The following is a 22,851-nucleotide window of genomic DNA, read 5'->3' as shown; positions in this document are numbered from 1 at the left end:
ACAAAACCAAAATAAAGGAAAAAAAGCCCCCAATGTATAGGCAAAGTAATCAGCAAAACACTGAAGTGCCCGCTATCGAAGTAGAGATGGAGGTGGACCCGCTGGGCTTGATCCTGTGTAGTTTTTCATTAGAAAAAAAAAATCAAATAGCAGATGCGTCCTTGGAAAAAAAAATCTAATAAAAAATGTCCACGCTTGTATTCTTATTTTTCGTTCCTATAGATTACTTTTCCGGAAACATTCGGTGTCAACCGCGTGCAAAACATTCCAGACTCACTGAAAGAAAGAGGGGAAAAAAATACACACTCCAAAGACGAAAAAAAAAAGCTGGGGCTCCAACAATGATAACAATTCTTACATTAAAAATAAAATATCTGGAAAAAGATGCGTTTGGAGCAAGCAGCTATATAGCCTCACACTCATCAGTTCCCTCCACCGCTTGCCTGGAGTTGTTTGAACAGTCGAGAGGGCTGCTTTAGTCAACGCTTTAGGTCCGCGAAATAAAGCACTCCTACGCAAACATCATCACCAGCCTCAGCAGCAGCGTGCGTGTTGGAAGAAGAGGAGGAGGAGACGAGAGGACGGAAGAAAAAATCTCGACATCTCCATTTCAACGACCAGTTTTTCCCACCGTTCGAGGAGGTCGAGGTCAGATATTTGTCTCCGGATTCCTCGGCCAATGTATGCGGGGCTCCTTCTTCTCTCTCTCTCTCTCTCTCTCTCTCTCTCTCTCTCTCTCTCTCTCTCTCTCTCTCTCTTCCCCTCCTTCTTGCCTATTATCTCTATCAATCTATTTCTCTATCTACTCCTCCCTCCCTGCAGGCAGCACGTTTCTCTCTTTTTCAATCCCATGTTTGTTGTGCCGAAAAGCAGGCTTGCCAGTCGCTCAACTACGGCTTCAATGTGTTTGCAGCTTAGCCCCAAAGAATATACTACTGTACAGTATATTTGACGCACGGCAGTTTGTGGGTTTCCGTATAGCCTGTATTTTTCGCTGACGTCCAGCGCTGCATGCATGCGCGCGGAGACGAGTGAATTGCGCTTTTAATTCCGAGGGGGCTCTTTGGTGACTGCAGACAGTGAGTGAACGCAGCCCTGGAGTGTGCAGCGTGAGATATGCCGCTTTAGTCACAGCAGGCTCAGATTTGCTGTCGGGGGCTATGGGGAGACGAGAAAAAAAGAGTGGGGCATGAGGATGAAAGAAAGAAAAAAGGTCAGAATGCTGGATTAGGTCCACTTTGACTACCGAGCAGAAGTCTGTGAGCTGTGATGCAATGGGTGCTGAGTTTTTATTCGGGGTGATGTGGCTGGAAATATGCAGAGGTGAAGAGCTCTTGGCTTGCACAAACAATGAAAAATGAGTTGGGTCAAACAGTCACCATCACAAGTCTGGAGAAAACGGTGCAAGAAAGTGTGTGTCCTCAGGGACTCTTCAACTGTGTCTCTCTCACAGCCAAACTGAAGTAAACAAGTCAACATGTCCAAACTGAAGAAGCCCCTGCGGCATTAAAAGAGGGAATTTCCAGTAATCTTTCCCACTTAAAGAGTTGATCACCCGGGCTTATATACATACTGTGTGTGACACAGCAGCCAACCTCTATAAAGATACATTTAAACAAAAAATACACCTGTCCTCTATGCCCAAGGTTCAGCCAAGGTGGAAAAACAAACTAGCTCTCTGACCGTCTGGAACAAAACGTTTCATCAAATTCCATTAAGGATGACGGACACAACTCTCCCCGGATGGGATCATTTTTCTCCCCCAGTGTCTGTCTCCTGTCCCTTTTACTCACTGTCTCTGTCGCTCTATATACCTCTGACTACAGGACATGTTAGGAATAGGGCTGGGTATTGGCAAGAACTTCACAATATTATACTTCATACATCACATTACATGGATCACAATATGACATATTGCGACATTACACATAGTTCGCTGAAAATGTAAAAACAGATCTGAAATACAAGTTGTGTGTACAATCTGGGTGGTCTTAATACATTACATCGCATTATGTAGATAATTCAGCGTACAAATTGAGTCAAAACTATTTAATTCAAGACTTTATTTCAAATTTAAAGCCGGCGGTTCGAGTCACCTACTGTACACTACAACTACAAGTACCGCAACATCTACATCTAGGAGCGGAGGGGATGGTGGTTCACAACCCGTTAAGAACTAGATTTTTCTCCCCCAAAATATCATTATTTGGAGCTGACGATATTCGATGAAGATATGACAAAAACAAACATCGCGATATATTGCCGTATCGTTCTTTTAGGCACATTGTAGTTAGGAACCCATCCATGGATGGATGTGAAAGCCTCTTTACCCTCTTGTACTTGTTACTCTCTCTCTCTCTCTCTCTCTCTCTCTCTCTCTAGTGTCATGTGACCCATGTACCTCTCTGTGGGCCACAGTACTCCCCCACTGTAAGCTTCTGAACCCGACTTCTCTCAACACCTTGTTTTTTTAAAATCTTCCTCCACCTTTCCACCTCTCTTTTTTTACTCCTCCGTATCCAAACCCTTCGCTCATGCTCTCCACTAATTACCCAGTTCAACCCCTACCACGGCTCACCGTCTCCCATTCAGATTATACGAGGGGCAGTTTGAGGCTATGCTAAGAGCAGCAGTGTGAGTTTTTATTGCATTCATTATTCAAACTCGCAGAAGTGGAGATTAGTGCACTTTGAGAGTGTGCGACGTTGAAATATTAATATTGGCAAGAGAATGAGATGGTCGGATTGGGCATGTCGAGGTGAATTTCTGCTTTTATCCATTCCTCTCTCTCTAGCTCTTTCTCTCAGAGCGTGTGTGAGACGGCCTTGGAGGCAGCAGCTCACCTCTTTATTCACAGCTTTCACTCCCTCCTTTTTGGCTCAAAATAAAATCTGATTCCGTGGCAGAGTTTTGAATAAAGCTTATGTCTTATTATCAGTGAACACGAGTGTGTGCAATGACATCAACCCGCGCAACCGAGTGCAATCTTTTTTGGCCTAGACCCTCAGGGGCTGCGAATGTCCAATTATACTGTAGTTGTTTGAGTATTCTCAAACTTGTAAGGAATTTGCACCAATTAGAGTGAGACTATGCAGCTGTACAAAGAAATACAATTTACATTTATATCTTTCTCTTCTGTAATAGAAATGTTTTCATGGGAATTCACGAGCAGTAAAATCACCCATGCTCATTTTTCTTACAGTTACAGCCTTACTTGGCCTGGAGCTCATGGTGACTAATGCTAGCTAATGTTAGCAAACTGTTGATAGATATCGCTGTGTAACCGACACTACTGAGTCAGTTTGCTGACGTTATAACTCTACTACTTGTGCTTCTGTTGCACTAGATCAAGTGTTTATCACAGTCTTGTAATTGTTCAGTAAATATTAGATGAACTTGGTTTTAGAACAGAACCAACTAAGACAGACCATGTATTATTAACTAACAATGGGGCTTTGTGTACACATTGTTGCAGGGTGTATATTTCTAAATAAAGTTGTGTTTGAATACATTACCAATGATGTCATATCTAATTTGTTTGAATTGGTGCCAACCAGGAAATGTTGTCTTTGACCCCTCCATGTTCCTATCACTAAAACATGAACATTTCCCAGGACTAATTAGATAGGCTTATATATTATGCATGTTATTCAATCGGATTCTAAATTCAATGCATATTCACAAGTATAACAGAGAAAAAATTGCCACAAAACAAATCTTTGTTCATAAGCAAAGGATTATTTTCTGCAAAGATTCCTTATTATTTTGGCTGTGTGTGTCCATGCATGAGCTCCTCCAAAAAACTGAAAGCAAAGTATGATGGGAATGTTTTGGGGGCAATTGCTGGATTGTTGTAGGCAGGAGAATGTCAGATAGACCCCTTGGCTTTTTGCATTCACACACGCACACACACACACAAACACACGCACACACACACACGCACACACACACACACACACGCACACGCACACACACGTGATTACACAGAGGTTCGTCATTCTCTCCCTAAATCTTCCCCATCCAACCACCCTCCCCCACACCGTCTCTGTCTCCCCTCTTTTTCTTCCGTAGCCTCCGGGTGGCAATCGACTTTACGGTGTCTTGTCTCGTTCGTGTTTGCTGACACATCAGTGGCGGCAGCAAAAAGAGAGATAGAGTGCATGCAGGAGAAATAAGAAGAGGTAGAAGAAGTGCAATGGTGCTACAAGATGGAGTGAAGCAAAATACAAGAAAAAACAAACACAAGTGAAAGAAAAGATTGTTGAACGTCACATGAAGGCCAGAGAGACGTGAGAAGGACACACACACACATCTGTCTGTTTGTGCCTCGGGGACTAACGGTCTTTATTACATTAAGCAACACAATCAGCCTGTGTGTCTTTTCTGTTCTGTTCTCTCCGTCTGCCTGCTGCTCTCTACTCACACCCAAACCTCTCCCTTTACGAGCCTCTTCCAGAAAAACATGCTTCAACGGTTTGACGTCATGCACAAAAACATAATGCAACACATGCAGCGCCACACACACACACACACACAAACACACACACACACACACACACACACGCGCGCGCACACACAAACACACAAACAGAACTTTGGAGTTCATTGAATTACAACGGAACATGAACACAGAGACGTGTCCAACTTGTGTTTCACAGCACGCCCTAGCTGAAGGTTTCAAGGCTGCTTCACTTAAGTGTTTGTTGGTCAGAAGTGGGCTTAGTTGCTTGTGTAATTACACACATCTGTGATGTCATCAGCTCCTGGATCTGTACATCATGAGAAGGTGAGCCACTGATGGTGAGCAAAAACAAGATTTCTAAGAGTATTAAGTGTCTCTTTAAAGAAGAATTAAACACACAAAAATTATTTGAGCTGTTAGCCCATAGCACCCAGCCTTTGTGCAGACCGAAGCCCTCTGGCAGTAACCAATGTGGCCGGTTTCCATGAGTCGAATCAATAACCTTCCTTAAATCTCTTCTTAAAACTCATTTGTATTGATTGATATTTCAGAGAGGGAAAGAACTTATCAGTAAAATCACATGGAATAGCCTATTTCTCAAAGCAGACATTTGCAATTGTCACAGTAGGTACTGCACAGATGTTCCAATAACATTAATGATAGCTCTGTTCTGTTCTTTTCAAGCCTCCCAGGAAGCCATAGCAGTGTGAAAGTGTGGCGGCATACATCTTACCAAGGACCTGAAACCAATACAGCTAAATGGAATTCAGACTGTTTTTTATTTTATTTTGAGACACGTCAAAATGTCGTGTGTGACAAGGGGCCAGCTGACACCTCCTCAGCACATTGTTGGCGACCACTGAGCTATACAGTATACACGTTACATACTGTATATACAGACTTCTTCTTTTATGAGGATGTTTTTTCCAATTTATTGATTTAGTAAAAAAAAGAGTATTTTCTTGTTTATTCAAAGCATACATTTAAGGCACTTTGTGACTTTTTTTTCAAAAAGAGTGCCACAGTTGAAGCATATATACCTGTCATTTTAAAGTTGGCACTAAAACACGTAAAGATAATTAATATGCTTGATTCCTGAAACCACAAGGATGTAGCCTTAAAAGGGTACCTAACTATGTGGCACAATGCAAAATTCTCTCCCAGGACACTCAAGAAGAAACAAGAGTACCAACATCAGCTCTCATGTCGGCCACTCTCTGGAGGTTTTGCAAATTTTCGGTTGGATTCTGAGGAATTAAAAGAGTTTACACATGTCTAAATCTCCAATAAATGTACATTTGGCAAATTAATTGGAATATCAACCACATAGAGGCTAACACAATGGTTTCATTGTCATGAATGGCAATCATGTTACACACTTGTCATACGACAGTTAGTGTGCATCTGTATATGTGCATAAGTGGGCCTTCCAGCTTACTCAGTAGGTGAAGGCCCATGTCCTGCATAAAATAAATTGGCTAGTTGTCAATACACTTTCCATCAGTGTCATCTTTGGGTTTTGTGTGGAAGACGTTGTACTACTCAAAGGTCATATGGAAAAGGAAATCTCTCTCTTTTCTGAATGAAAGATGCTACACAGTAAACAAACAACCGCTACGATGATGAAACACACTATGGAGAGTTCAATATTATTTATTATTTGAGTAATTGAAGCCAGTTTCTTCATACACTCACACCCATCTGAGTAAATTCTATTGTATTAATTATTATTATACATGGGCAAATAATGTTTACACCCCCAAAGGCATGTAACACACTCCATGCTGTGGAATCAACTCTTTACATCAGTAACATGTTTTGTCATTATCTCTTTTTAAATCTATTTATATGTATAATGTTCATAACACTTTGTACAAGTGACTGGGCCTTCAGAACCTTATTTTTCATTTTGATTCTTAGAGTTGATTCGGCTTTTTTACACACACACACACACACACACACACACACACACACACACACACACACCTTCGCACATAGGAGCTTGACTAACCTTTGAAACCAAGCTGAATGTGTCTGTCTTGCTTTTAAACCCATAATTGACAGTTTGATTAGGTCTCCATCAGCCTGAGGCAGCAGCTTAGCTTAGTGAAAGGGTCTAATGCATTAATGCCTTGTTTACGCCTCCACCAGAGTCCTCTTCCACTTTGAATCCAATATTCAACAAGCCAAGTGAGAAGTATAGTGTGTAGAATACTTTTTGTCAGGAAATGTACCAGAGAATATATGATATACCAATGCAAAAAAAAAGACAAAGATGGAGCGAGCAATTTAGTTTAGTTCGTCTAAGGAGATTGTCGTTGATAATGTCCATGGTTGAATTTGGATCAATTAGGGTCTGGCAGATGTGCAGAATCATGGTTGACCCCAGGGCTTAAAGGATGCCAATCCAATTTTCCTCAACAAATGTAATACCATTAGGCCGGATAAAAACAGGCAACTCACAAGGGAGGAGTCTCTTAAAAAGCAGTGAGGAGGATGAGACGGAACAGTTGCTCAGAGGAAAGAGACACTACCCACAAGTGCTTGGAAACAAAGAAAACCTAAAAAAAATAAAGAACTGGATAGATAGTGATGCTATTCTCTAAAAATGAGGGCCTGAGAAGATAGAAAACACGAGGAGAGAATAATTAACCATTTCACTTGGTTATTGCGGGGGAAGATGCTGAGTATACTGTGGTCAGAAGGGAGTGCAGAGCTCAGGTAGGCTAACAAAACCAGTGAGTGTTTGAATGTGGATAGCTTGAGCGCTCACAGAACTACAACAGCATTGAGAAGAAAAAAGAAAACTCTCCTCACACAACTTTGTGGATTGGACTCCAAATCAACTCTGGCCCAAGGAAGATTGAAAGACCAAAACTGATGTAAAAAAAAGAAGAAGAAGAGGGAAAAAAAGCAAATCCACCCTGACAAAAAATTAATTGAAATCCATCACCGGGACACCAATGAGGATCTTCAGTAAGAACCTTCGCCTTCAAGACGTCACCATCATGTACTTCACAGCCCTGGCTGCTCTCATGGTCATCTTGGTGGCTTCGTATCAGGCGCCCACCAATGCCGTGGAAGTGTCCAGCCTTAAGTCGAACCCCTCCGGCCCCCTACCGCCTCTGCCCATGCCCTTTAGCGTGCCCCTTGACCCGCGCGGGGACCTCCGGCTGGCCTGGAACATCAGCTATGCCCAGCAGGAGCTTTACATGGAGCTGAGGGTGGCCCAGCTCAAACACGGTGTGGTGCTAGGCATGTCTGACCGCGGGGAGCTGACCAACGCAGACCTAGTGGTGCTGTGGGACTCTGGCACTAATAGCTACTTTGGGGTAAGCAAGCAAGCAAGCAAGCAATCCACTGCAAATGTGTGTCTCTCTGTACAGGTGTATGTACTGTATGTATCTCAAGAATATCATTTAAAAGTCCATATAAAAATGAAACTTTCTAATACTGTATTCTTAAGTCTTGATTTATTACAGTGAGATATGTGAGGATTTTCTGATTACGGCTTAAAGCTCATGGAATATACAAAATCCAGTAACAGAAAATATTCAAATATTACATAAAACCAATTTAAAAAAAAAAGGTTTTCTAATACAGAAATGTCAGCCTTCTGAAAAGTACCTTTATTCTAGATTAATTTCACTTATTAAGGTGTCACTTTTTTAATTAAATCACAAAAACAAATTCATTGACATTAAAATAGTTTTAAAAACAATTAGAATTTGGGGTGTTGAGTTTATAAGAAGTCCGAATGACACAGGTCTTGAATAAAAAACAGAATATGTAAAAATCCAATCATTCTCACATTCTCGTACAACGTTTCTCCCTGTGTTCACTTGTTCTATTCCTAAATGAAACAGGGATTACACATAAAACCTTGAGGAGCCCAGGTTTTCCTCTTTTCTTAGCCTTCCTCGTCAGTCTGTGGTCCCCGGGGCGTGAGATTGGGCTTTTTGCACGAGGAGCCGGCGGATTGGCTTGCTGCTTCGTGATCACATAGTCACAAAAGGATGTTATCGGCCCCTGCTAATTGGAAATCACTCAAACTGCACTAATAGCTGAAGTTCATCTGGGAATCATTAGCAAGATATTAGCATATCAAAATTAAATCCTGTGTTGATTAAGATGTGTTAAATGTCTTATTTTTTTCCACTTTGCCACACACAAGATTTTTTTCTTTCTGAAAAATGTGCTGATAAATTCTTCGGAAAAGCAATTCATCTCGCCATGAAAATCCCATTTACCTTCCTTTTAATTTTCCTTTGTACCCGTAGAGTTATTGTGTAAATGTTAATGAGAAACAGGAAGCAAGGTGAATACCAATTACAGTTCAAAATGATTTACTATCAATTCGGATTCTTCTTCCTGGGAAAAACCTTTTCTTACTACGTTATCTGTGTCCCATAATATTTACATATTAACTTAAACGGTATCTACCAACATCTGATTGGTTGGTAAATGCACGACATACATTGAGAACTAGAGCAACCGATTTAAACATACAAAGGCATGGTGAAAGTCGGTAGCCATCACAAATAATGCTGTTTCCTTCTCATGGAATATGACCTCAGAATACATGAAGGGGCTACATTACATTTATTTTTTGCTTCTCATCTGTTTGTTGCCATAGTAATTGAAAATGGGGTCATACAAAGTATATACACCATGCAATATATTATTTTATGCTTTTTTATTGATTTTTTTTGGGCAGTTTTATTGACTTATTCAACACAGATAAAACACTAAATGTAATCTCTGTTGGGAATCGTTCAGAGGATTCGATCTGATGCCGGAGGGACTCCAGAGTCTGCAGGCACAGACAGGAATGCTATTGGATATTGCACATTAGGGTTATGCACGTAGTTGTGTCTCATGCTACTGTAACATCTGGACCCTTTATACTGTTTGTACTTAAAGTTACTTTTGTTACATCTACTTACGGTTTGCATCAATTGATATACAGTATGTTATATTCTACCGTGTGTTTTATTTAACTGTATTCTCTTTTATATATGCTTAATATAACACAAAAGATTATTTCTATATATGTTAACTTTGAACTATTATGTGTAGTGTACATCTTTTCCACTTGCGGATTTTCTTTAAACATTCCTAATCTCTACAACAAGAATGATTAGAATTCCATTGCCATTCAATCATTTTTGTGATGACAAAGACAAAACATTATGTTATTAAATGTAATGTAGTTAAATAGATGTATGAAGTGTTGTGACAAATCAAACCTCTTGATAGTAGGTACATAAAGGAGGAGGTTGGAAACAAATTGCACACATTAAAATGAACAGAAGCTTTGACCCTCTGACCTCAGTCTAGTTGGCCTTTAAAGTTACCCAAATCTCAGAGTAGCCCGCAGTGTAAGATCACACCATCATAAAGTAACTATCCAATCTTTGGAAAAGTTTTTCTTGCTAAAACAGATCTCCTCACTCTTATCAGACTGTCATCCTCCCCTTCCTCTATCTATCTGCCTTCCCTCAGGAGCAGAAGAAAGGTCACTGCTAAGCTACAGTGCTCTCTCTCTCTCTCTCTCTCTCTCTCTCTCTCTCTCTCTCACACACACACACCAACCTGGTATCACGCCGAGGCGTCTAATAGACACGCATGGACCGGCGTCTAACTCACACGCCTTGCCTGACAAGGGCGTCTCTATTACACGCGCACCTCCCGCCGTCTAAATGAATGGAGGAATAGTCTAAATGAACGGAGGAATAGCACCAACAGGGGCCGACATGTTGTCCCAGGAATAGCACCACATGTTCCCCCAGCATTTCAATACTATCTAGCTGCAGCCCCCTCGGTGGTTAGGGTTAGGGCAAGGGGACAGGGAGAGGTTATAATATAGACAAAAACAACCGCGGCCGCCATCTTGACTACGGAGGTGCGCGTGTAATAGAGACGCCCTGGTCAGGCAAGGCGTGTGAGTTAGACGCCGGTCCATGCGTGTGTATCTCACGCCTCGGCGTGAGATCGGGTTGCACACACACACACACACACACACACACACACACACACACACACACACACACACACACACACACACACACACACACACACACACATGCACACACACATTGCTTATCACAAAGCCAGGCATAATTCAGATATGCTTCAAGTTCTTGGAATCCTAAAATCCCTTCTTAAATCAATGTATTCAAATCAGGCCACGGATTCTTGGATTTATAGATTATGTCCCAACCAACGTATCATACTGGAGATATGGAGACAGAAGATTATTTTCTTTTCTCTTTCTTAACTTTTGGTCAGATGTGACTTTAAGTCCTAAGGTAGACAGTAAAATAGGAGACATACGGGCAATTTACAGTGAGCGATATAGATCACTAATAGGCCTAAATACTGTATGATGAACCCTTAATGGACAGGTTTAATGGAAGTACCCGCATTTGGAAACAGCAACTCCCCACTGAGACCTCAACAATGATACGTAGACCAGTAAATCCTTTGAAAAATAAGTGACCAAAAACTATGTAAGTGTACAAATGGATATGTGGGTAGTGCTATAAGACAGAATGGAAAACCTAGCCTTCAAACCAAAATATTTTAAGCAGACTTTTAAGCAGAGTCCATCAGAGGTTTCTCACTCCACCAAAAACTGACCTCTTCCAACCTTAAACTAAACATGACTTGTGTAACCAACACATTCTACATCATAATGTTTCAAGCTTTAATATTTTTTTTAAATGAAACAGACGAGATATGAGTCAGTCTCTGAGCCATCTGCAGAGGTGGTAGCCGGTATATTCTGAACGCAGACATGTAACACACATGACACATACGGTGAGCTGCCCACGTTACTTCTTTAGATCAATGCACATGCAATACATTTTCAAAACCGTTGCATTAAAAAATCTTTGTGTGGAACGGTTATGCAAGAGGGTCAGAGAGGGAGAAGGAAAATAAAGGGAGAGATCTCTTAGGTGCTATTCTAGACAGATATGAATGTGAGAAACATAACAGAAGCGGATAGACAGAGCTGTTGCAGAGCCTGCTGCTGGCACAGAAGAGGAATCTTGCCATGGACAGTTTCAGCGATTTCTTCCTATCAACTGCATCATAATCCACTGCTAAACTGTCCACTAGAAACCGTGTAGGTTTGGGTTAATGTTCAAATCGACAAAAACCACATTAGTTTTTCCCTCCGTTAATGAAAATGAGGTGACATTTCAGTACAACTTTGCTTTTTTTTCTGCAAAATTCAATATGGTTTACTTTTTCCACAGCTTAGGTTAAGAAAAGGTTATCTAAACTCCCTTATCCCCTTTTGAACCATGCCATGGACGACACCAATGAGCTTTTCAATATCCTCTAGTGTTTGTTTGGTTTTTAATGAATGAATAGCTCCATAGCAAAGTTACAGTGTGTGCCTTCTCCTGCAGGATGCTTGGAGCGACGGCGAGGGACGCGTTTCATTGGACAGCCAACAAGACTACGAGTTGATGGAAGCCAAACAGAAACCTGACGGGTTCTACCTGCTCTTCAAAAGACCATTCAGTACCTGTGATCCCAGGGACTACCTCATCGAGGTGTGAAAAATCTTTCTTTCACAGTGTGTGTGTGTGTGTGTGTGTGTGTGCGTGTGTGTGTGTGTGTGTGTGTGTGTGTGTGTGTGTGTGTGTGTGTGTGTGCGTGTGCATGTGTGTGTGTGTGTGTGCGTGTGTGTGTGTGTGTGTGTGTGTGTGTGTATGTGTGTGTGTTCATGCCAGGGGGAGCAGAACGTGGCGTGGTTTTCAAGTGGGATTGTGAATTGTGGATTTGTTTTCAAGCTGCTAGGTTCTTTACTACTGGGTATTCATAGAGGCCTTTTCTTTGGTTGGTTGGTTTATTTATGCGTTTAGTTTTAGTTTTTTAGTGTGTACTTCTTTGAGAGAAATTTGGTTTGGCTTCTGTCTCACTCTTTTGTGTAGAATCTTCTGTTGTCCTGCATCTGTTTTACCATGGTAGCAGCACTCCCCCTGTCAGAAGTCTCCCATTGTTTTACTGTTTCTTTTCTTACCTTTGAAATAATGTATCATCTCTAACACACAGAGAACTGCAGAAGGCTTTGTTATAAGTGCTGTAAAAACATTGGTTTGACTGACGCTTAGCAGGATTTTCTCCTCAACATTCATGTCACCCTTCCAGTCTACCTGAGTGCATGTTAAAGGAAAGGACACTTGTTGCTTTATACGTTGCATACATGCACCTAAAAGCAAAAATGTCTGTCAATACTGAACATACTGAATTGGACAGCTTAACAGGTGACACACACACACACACACGCGCACACACACACCGTGCCCATATGTGTGTGCTTGTGTGTGTGTGCGCGCGCACGTTTTTTTGTACGATTTTTTTTATTGCCATCTTTAGTGAAGAAAAGACGACGAGACTGATAATCATGGAGAGCTTGTGGTTTCATAAAAAAAAGTAAGAATGATCAGCACAATTTCTCACTGAATCAGTATAACGATCACGGTTTCCATGGTACCAAAAAGCTTGCAGACACAAAACCAATGCTCATCACTATGACAACACAATAAGAAGTTATATGTGTTTGCTTGAGGAGACCTTTCAGGAAAAAATCATGATCATGAGAGGCTAAATCCTTGCTGTTACTTGCTGCATGTATACTGTTTGCAGCAAGACCTTCAGACATGCTTTATTTTCTCTATTTTTAATAAGGAGGGAACTGTGCACGTCATATATGGATTCTTGGATGGACCACTTGCCTCTCTGGATCAGCTGAACCTCTCCCGCATCCACACAGGCGTACAGAGAGTGTTGATGCTGCGCCCCGACACGCCTTCGCCAACTCTGCCTCCGGATGTGTCCACGCTGGAAGTGCTGGCGCCAAATGTCATCATACCCAACCAGGAGACCACCTACTGGTGCTTTATACAGAAGCTGCCTGAAAACATGCCCAAGAGCCACATTGTTATGGTATAAGTGCTTCTAAAAATGGAAACACTTAAAAAACAGCTTGAGTTTCTTGACACACGGTAGAGTGTGTGTGTGTGTGTGGGGGGGGGGGGGGGGGGGTTGAGATGGGAGATGTCGCACAGGCAGGTCATTATTGCTGCTTGTTTACCACAAAACAAGGGGTCATATTGTAATGGTTAAAGCTTTAGTGCGTAACTTCTGTTGCCCCCCATGAGGAATTATGAGTAATTACAACAACACTGTAGGCTCCCATGAGGTCATTCTTCGGTGATGGCGCATGACACTTTTATTTTTCTGGTGTACATGCAGGTTTTTCTTAGCAGTAGAAACGTTTCGTGGTCGCTACTTTAGCTCCTGCACCAGTGTCGTTTTTAAACACTGCCATATACAGAGAGAGTTTTGTGGAGCTGATTGGCTTAATCCACTTTGTGTCAACTCATTTTACAATGGCTTGAATGTAACGACATACATTTATATGGAAAAAATGTACGCACTATAGCTTTAAGGAAGGGAAGGGATATCAACACAACAAACTTAGCACCTCATATCCTGATTTATAGATCTATAAATACATGCGATAAATGAGGAACAGATCCTCCACAAAAACTGTTTTACTATGGTAGCATACGATATGTGGCTATTGCAAAGTAGTACCATTAAACTAATTCAATGTTTTTATTAAAGGTGCACTATGTAACTTTCGGTGTGTCAGATAATTTAACATTTTCTAAGGTATATTTTCATAACTAAATAAACAAAGTTGCCTTACAGGAAAATGTGAACCCCGGAACACTGTTTGAAGTAAGAAAGCTACCTGAAAAGTTACTGTTGTTTACAGCAGCAGGGCCCACAGTTTGGTTTATAGACATATTCTAGTCTTACGTTTGGTCCCAGGTTCCTCAAAATAATTTAGTTTTGATTTATGAAGATATAATTATTCAATAGTTTGTATTTCATGTAGAGAACATATGTTTTGTAAACTAACTGCAGGCTCTGCAAATGTAAACAAATCCCCCTCCACTAAAGCCGCATAATGCACCTTTAACGTACCTGTCTGCTTTAAGTAGTAAAACCCCATAACACCTCACAACTCTCTTCTTCACTCTTTTCTTTTCGCGCCTCCCTGTGTTTCTGTCAGTACGAGTCAGTGGTAACTCCGGGTAACGAGGCCATCGTGCATCACATGGAAGTGTTTGAATGCGCTCCGGAACTTCGCGACGTCCCCGACTACAGCGGCTCCTGTGATGACAAGATGAAGCCGGGCAAGCTGGACTCCTGCCGCCACGTGCTGGCAGCATGGGCCATGGGTGCTGAGGTATGAACGGAGACATACACCTACGCTACCATTCTCTAACTTCTATCCTTATGAGGACCTTTCCTCTGACTATATTAACTCACAGTTCCCTAAACAAAACTAATTAAAACAACAACAACAACTCTGCCATAAACAAATCCTCAACACTTACCTGAATATAACTTTATGATACAAATAAAATAAAATGTAGCCGAATATTATATTATATTATATTATATTATATTATATTATATTATATTATATTATATTATATTATATTATATTATATTATATTATATTATATTATTTTATATTATATTATATTATATTATATTATATTATATTATATTATATTATATTATATTATATTATATTATATTATATTATATTATATTATATTATATTATATTATATTTAAGACTCAAATTTACCCCGAAAACAGCAACAGCAACCTGCACAAACACCATCAGATAAAGGAGAATAGGCTAAACATTTCTATATTGACAATTTTTTTTATATACACATAACAGGTGTCTAATTGAGAGTTAGAGTAAAGCTCGACTATATGATCCAGTCCTTGACTATGGTCCAGTCCTCCTTTCCCCATTATGAGAGATAGACAAAAAAAACTCCTACGCGAGCAATTTTCCGAATTTGCCTGGAACTGCAAGCAGAAAAACCTTGGAAAGATAATCCCACACGCAGCACAAGTCTATTATGAGCTCGGAGACAGTCTTCATGTGGGAAGCACACACTTGCATGCAAATATTCAAAAACTTTCTTACATGGAGACAACAAAAAACACAAATGAAAGCCACAGATTTACATACATTGGTAGCGCATAAAGAGGTGTCCTCAGTCGACTGAATGAATCTACCAACTAGCACATACTGTACATATGAGGAATATTTCACAGACTATCCATTTACTGGATCAGAAATTCCCTCAGCTCTACAAAGAGTTTTCACCACTTTTAGCTTATGTTTTAGTTTCCATCCCACCACCTCCTATTTCATCAGTGCATGGTTATAACGTGATATGTCAGTGTTGTATAACAATGAGTCCTGCTGCCATAAAGCGGCCTTAAAAAATGTAAAGGCCAGTGAAATGAAAATAGAATGACTTAGTATGTCGTCTCCACCACCACTGCATTCCCTAAAGTATTACTAAATCCTCGCTACAGCCCCGAAAACTCGACAACTACTCAGCCAGCCAAAAAATGGCATTCCAGCAGTTACTTTTTTTTGTTCTCCTACTCATAGAACCCACTGCCAGCACTGGAGTTCCACGTTTGTCCCCATTTCTTTTGAAAACTAGACCACTCACTGCAGTTCATTTCTAAAGGCACCAGCAGCTCCTGCCAGAAATATTCAGTGCAGGTGAAAACGCACCTGTTTCCTCTGCCAACAAGTCATTCATTGAGTCAGTCAGCCAGTCCTGTATCAGGCATTGCATCACTCCACTTATGTACTACAGCCACATAGCCAGCCGGGCTGATCAATCAAGCAAGCGGCTTGCTCGTCACATAAAGCAGAGAGGACAGGGAACTGTGGAGCCTGTCACCATATTTCTCCGCTCTGCTCCCCACTGTATCACACAGCCTGCCTGTCCCCCCCCCCCCCCCCCCTGATTGGATTATCTGCCGGCCAAACAAAAACACGCAGGATGCCTTCTGTGAGCCATGAGCTGCCGAGACAAGATTAGGTGGGAAGTATTCAGCCTCTTTCATCACCTCCTAATAGCGGTGTTTCGTTCTCCCCCCCTCCGGCATCGCCTTCAGATAGGGAAAAGCGTGCCATTGCAAAAATACACAAAACAAGAGGTATAAGGAAGGTAGAGAGAGAGAGAGAGAGAGAGAGAGAGTGTGTGTGTGTTTGTGAAACAATAATGTATGACACTATCAGAATGCGTGAGAGGACAGCAACCGAGGGAAAAACTGTGTGTGTGTGTGTGTGTGTGTGTGTGTGTGTGTGTGTGTGTGTGTGTGTGTGTGTGTGTGTGTGTGTGTGTGTGTGTGTGTGTGTGTGTGTGTGTGGCCGAAGCAGACGTGGCCGAAGGTGTGGGCCTTCCTTCCCAAACAGATACTGCTGATGAATCCAGATTAAATCAAGATTCCATTCCATTTCATAATAGCGTGGAGTTTTGGTGCACATGGGGCCAGCAGTGAGTAAAACAAATAATACAAAACAATAAGCAGAAAAAGAGTGAAAGAGGACGAAAAAAGAACAACCTTTCTTCGGTTTAGAAATAAGCAATTAACATTCTTTGACATTTGAAGGAACATAGTTGAGGCAAAGTCTGAAATGATTTAAATCAGTTTTTATCAGTTTTCTGAGTAGTCATAAAGAGATTAAAAACACCCTTTCACAATCTATAGCTGTTACATTTTTAGCTCTGGTGGGTTGTCGGGAGTTCGTGAGTAGGCGTCCCTTTATTTTTAGAGACCACAGTGAGAAGTGGAAGAGAGAACCACAAACTAGAATAGCTAGAGAGGATATGTTTTTATCACTGGTGAAAGGGCAATAAGGTGTAATTATTTAAGTGTGAGTGATGATCCCTAAGATGTGCCTCTTTGACATCTCACAGAGGTTGGACGACAGGTTTGAGGTGGATGGGGAAAAGCCTGAGATTGAATTTTAAGAGGTCCTACTGTGTGTGAAATGAGAACTTCAAAGCAGCCGTGCGTACATGATAGAGATAATTAATTGTGTGTGTGTGTGTGTGTGTGTGTGTGTGTGTGTGTGTGTGTGTGTGTGTGTGTGTGTGTGTGTTTGCTTGCAGGCTTTTTACTATCCTCCAGACGCAGGGCTGCCTATGGGTGGAGCAGGTTCCTCAAGGTTCCTTCGTCTTGAGGTCCATTACCACAACCCTCTGCTATTATCTGGTACACACCAAAACACACACACACACACACACACTCACACACACACACACACACACACACACACACACACACTTAAAAGGAGCATATACTTTCACACTTGCATTCTTCTTGTATCTCACACATAGAAGGATTCACAGTATCTCTCCCGATAAGTGCTAGGCTTATCTTCAACAGAGCGAATTATTTAAATTACTCAGGCACCTTTTGATCTTGCAAGTACTCTCACTACAGACTTTGCCTTCTTTGCCCTGATCTGATCTCACATATCCTACATAAATATCTCCCAATGCCCAACATATCACATTTTGTTTAGTGTTGGTTTTCTTTTTTGTCACGATTGTGTCACATTGTTAAACTATATGGAGCATTTTAGGCAATTGACAATAGAAAAAAATACTAGAAAATAAGACAAGATAGAGAGATTTCAGGAAGAGATTTATCTAAATATCCCAAGCAAAGATGAGATGTAGCAAATCAAACCCCTAGGCCACCTCCTTGGTTTGAATTTTTAAACACATTTTCAGAAATAACCACCAGAGCTTCCCTTAACATCTAAAGAATATTGGCAAGCTCCAGTTTTATTTAATAAATGTTTTTCTTTACCAGCAAGCTCTTTCCTGAGTGGGGCTTATTTTAAACTCAAAATGGGATGCATTTGTGTTTACTTAAAAAATTGACCAGATGTTACATATATCATACATAATATTCCATGATTTCCTCATGCAGGCCGGCGTGACACATCAGGGATCCGGTTGCACTACACCCCTAGTCTGAGGCGGTATGACGCAGGGATCATGGAGCTGGGCCTGGTTTATACTCCGGTCATGGCTATCCCACCCAGACAACACGCCTTCTACCTCAGTGGATACTGCAACTCCAAGTGTACCAAGACTGTGTGTATACAAAAGTCTCTATCTTTTAAAGGCGCTCCGGGGAACTTTCAGTTTGTGTTCATTCTAGCGCCCCCTTGGGACAAAACTGGTAGTGTTTTAACCACGCCAGCCGTTGTTCCTGGGTGAGCGTACCCATGACAAAGGCATTAAGAACAACATCATTTATGATCAACAGAGGAAAAACTTGAAAAGACTGATTCAGAAATACTTAAAAGTTCCTCGTAGCAGCTTTGAACGCATCACTGATGGTGCAAACGTTCCTAATAACGGCGTGCCACATATTTCGGTCCCTGAGGCACAGTAGTTTTAATTGGAACTCAAACTTCACAAAGTCTTGTTTCTCAGTCTGTCTGTCTGCCTTTGTGCCTGTAGGCTTTGCCTCCTGGAGGAATCTATATTTTCGCGTCCCAGCTGCACACCCACCTGGCGGGCCGTGGGGTGAGGACGGTGTTGGTGAGGGGAGGCAGAGAGCTGGAGGTGGTGCAAGAGGACCAGCACTTCAGTACACACTACCAGGTGAGGCTTACTTCACCCTGCCAGGGATCCATGCTTTGTGCCTTTGCATCTTACATTGTATTAAGTTGGATATACGTCTGTTTCACTGCATTTCTCTTCACTGAGCTATGTGCCACAGGGACAAGAATATCATCAACACATATCAGAGGAATGCATGTTTCTACTGAACCTTCTAAAACAAAAGCATACATATTGAACCTATTTGTTGCTTTTTGACAACTATGGGCATCTCAGGCTTTGTTAACACATACACATATTCAGCTGTATTATTTTATGCTTTTGATAAGTAAAAATAACCTTGACCTCTTAACAAGGAGTAGACAGTAAAAGCAGCATACACGCTTGTACTATATTATCCACTGAACACTTTAAAAGCTGACGAATCAGCTGAGCCTTTATCTGAGCTCTTATGCCTGATGGTATTCTATGGGAGTTATAACCCTTGTGAGATAAGCAGTCATAATTATATCAGCCTTTCATAGCATAAATTAAGGCCTCACACTATATAATCCCCATCCACAAGACTTTTAATCTCCCTGGCCCTCAACTCAACATCAGAACGGACAAACGGCAACACTTACATTGTTGAGAGACAGCAGACCATGTGATGTGTTATTTTAAATGCAATATCCTGAGGCAGGTACAGACACAGGCACAGACACAGACACACACACGAGAAGGACATCTGTTAGAGCGCCTGATACAATCTCCAGTTGCTGTTGATGTCAGACTAATCTGAGTGTACCTGTGTGGCGGTGTTGTTTCAAACCCTGCAGCCTCATTAGTTGTACAAAGACTTTATCAAACCGTTCTCTGCAAAGCTAATAGCTTTTTTTTTCTAATACACGTGCGCACCCCCAAAAAAACATCCATACACAAAACACTATGAAAAACCGCTTTGAAAAAAATCCAGTGGTAACAAGAAATTCTAATTAGACAAATAACTGTTCTGGTAAATCCATGGATCAAAGGATCACTATCAGTGTTTTGGAAATTAAGAATCAATTATTTACTCCTCCATCTTAAATTCAAGCCTTATTTCTAGTCAAACTATACGGATAGAAAAACACAAACCAATGAATTTTCTGTGGATTATTCTTTTAAATTACAGTATTTGTTTTTTTGTCCTCTTCCTTATAGACCATCCGGGTTCTTCGGAAAATGGTGAACGTTTTACCCGTAAGTATAAAGCTGATCACTGTGTGGCCGTGTTTGAAATTACCCAAGGTTGTGGTTTAGCCTTCCGCTTGTGCAGATATTACAATCGGGAGAGAATTCTTATACCATTCTGCAAGATCAGCCAACTGCTTCCGAATGCCAGCAGCCGTAGATGTATTTTTTCCCCCTCCTTTGCATTTCAAGTGTTGAATCACAATACGTCTGTCTCTACTGTATTACGGGGCTAAAATTCGAGTGGAAACAGGGACAGGCTGTAAAAAATCTTTGCTCTGACAGGAAGTTCCTTTGGTGAGACGGAGCAGCCGAGCTCCGGAAAAAGCCAAAAAAATACAATGTGCTCAACAAACAATTGGCTTGTCTAGAATACTAAACTAATGTTCCGTCGGTAACCTTAAATTGTCTTCAGTTCCCCTCAAAAAAAGTTTGGGTGAAACTTGAAAGCTGTAGTGTGTTTGTGTGCTTGATCCTGCAGGGCGACGTCCTCATAACAAAGTGCACCTATAACACAGAGGATAGGAGCAAGCCTACAGTGGTGAGCATCAAATATACTCATATACACACACAACTATGTTTCACGCTGTAAAAAGTTCAACTTCAGCTGTGTCAACAACAGAATAACCTTAAATATTGCCTTCTCACTCTCTCTCTCTCTCACCATCTTTCTCCTAATCCTTCCATCGCCACCCTTTAATACCTGCGTCTGCTGGGTGTACCATACATGATACCTCCTTTGAAATGCTAATACCAACATCTGCTCAGTGCTATATATATGTGCGTCAATCTCCTTTTCAAAATGTCTCTGTCTCCTCAGGGAGGCTTTGGCATCATGGAAGAAATGTGCGTCAACTACGTGCACTACTACCCTCGAACCAAGCTGGAGCTCTGCAAGACACACGTGGACCCGGCATACCTGCAGAAGTACTTCAACTTCATCAACAGGTATAATAGCACACACACGCCCGAAAAAAACTTATTCTGCCTCTACCTAACAAATCATTGGCTTGTTCCCCCCTCATCCTTCATTCTCACTCTTTTCTTTCTTGTTTTGCATCTCCCTCTCCATCTCCCACATTCCCCTCTGTGTGACTAAGCAATTTTGGATTCCAGCATTCATCCTTCCTTCGCTCCCGGCGGGAACTATAGTGTGATTACCTCCTTTTTTTAATCTCCAAAAACCCAGATGCTTTGTCTCCTTTTTAAAGTCAATCTGTGTTCTCTCCCGACACCAATTCTAACTTCTCCTTCCCCCCTCCCTTTTCCAATCTCTCTTCCTCCTTTTTCTCAATCTCACTCTGCCTCCCTCTTTTATCGACTTGCTTTCAACCTCTCTCTCTCTCTCACTCCTTCTCTCCTTCCCTCCAGGTTCCATGGAAATGACATGTGCGTGTGTGGTGAGGTTAGTGTGACGGAGCAGTATTCTCAGCTGCAGTGGGACGCGTTCACCGGAGAAGTGCTGGATTCCCTTTATAACACGGCCCCAGTCTCCATGCACTGCAACCAGTCCACCGCACGCCTCTTTCCTGTAAGTCCACCCAAACACTCGCTCCCATACAATGGATTTCAAAGCCACCCATTAAGACAGTTCAAAAGGCAGACTTCAGTTGGACAGAGTATGGTCAGACCAGCTGAATGGGGCCACTTGTTAACCTGTATTACAAACAGAGACATGAGATGTTTGGATCAGAACAAATGAATCAAATTCAAAAAAAAGTTCAATAGTGTTTAAAGGCCTTGCTCAAGTTCTCAAAAGCTTTCGCGTTGATTCACTAACAGTGCCACAGCTGGAAGTCAGTTGAAATCCTGTATGAAATATTCTCAGAGTAATTCAGCAGTCAGGCTGATAAGTCCGACTCCCACATAGTTAAGCCTTTGTAAGAGTCCATAATCTATATAAAAAGGGGCAGCAGATTGTCTGGCACTACTAGAATACCATCACATGACAGAGTCCAGTCACCGCCCATTGATTGGAGGGCCTTTTGATGCACACCCATTTTCCCTTTCAGTGATAGAGGACACACCACAAGCAGAAAGGAGTTGACAGATGTACTTACAAAAAACTGAACTGTAATCAGTCATTCCACACAAAAACAACAGTTGGGGAACTGGACCTTGAGCGAAAAAGATAAGAACCTGGCTTTTCTTAAAGCTGTCTGGCTGAAATAACCTCCAGACCACAGTGGATTTTTTTGGGGGGGAGATTAATCTTGTTTGAAACATTGTACCTCATAAAACCTGCCGTCTAAACATCAAGGACGCTACCGTTTCTATGCCAAACAACTCCTCACAAACATCCTATATCTGTTTCTCTAGGGAGAGTGGGACAAACAGTCTGTTCCCGTGGTCACCTCCATGCTGGAGAAACCTCGCTACCCCTGTGAGGGAGGGGCATCTCCTACCAGCCAACCCCTAACACCCCCGGTCTGAACGAAGGGGCCATCATGACACACCAACAGTCAAAAGAGCTCCTGTGACATTGCAGAATTTAAAAGATGGCGTCCTCCATTCATTTGGTTTTCTGGCCCCCCCTACTGTATTTATTTACCTTTATAAACACCCAATTACTGTGTTATTGTAAGTACACACACATTGACTTTTACACTGGGATGGGATGTCATGTAAAAAACAAAAATCAATTCCACTATTTAATTGGTTCTGGGGA

The 22,851-nt window shown here is 41.5% G+C and overlaps 1 protein-coding gene across 1 annotated transcript; it reads left to right on the top strand.

Annotated features, from left to right (window-relative positions):
- Positions 1-7,425: 7,425 nt before the first annotated feature.
- dbh (dopamine beta-hydroxylase (dopamine beta-monooxygenase)) lies at positions 7,426-22,616 on the top strand (the record flags this gene model as incomplete). Its single annotated transcript, XM_080047112.1, has 12 exons — positions 7,426-7,794; positions 11,884-12,030; positions 13,169-13,426; positions 14,565-14,741; positions 17,502-17,604; positions 18,331-18,497; positions 18,870-19,013; positions 20,154-20,192; positions 20,665-20,724; positions 21,004-21,131; positions 21,555-21,714; positions 22,503-22,616. 12 exons carry the CDS (start codon positions 7,426-7,428, stop codon positions 22,614-22,616), a joined length of 1,866 nt encoding a protein of 621 aa, XP_079903238.1.
- Between the last annotated feature and the right edge of the window lie 235 nt (positions 22,617-22,851).

The sequence above is a fragment of the Ammodytes marinus genome, assembly GCF_949987685.1.
Source record: "Ammodytes marinus genome assembly, chromosome: 18".
Taxonomy (NCBI): Eukaryota; Metazoa; Chordata; class Actinopteri; order Uranoscopiformes; family Ammodytidae; genus Ammodytes; species Ammodytes marinus.
Note: the sequence above shows the minus strand (reverse complement) of the source record. Positions and strands in the feature narration are given on the sequence as shown.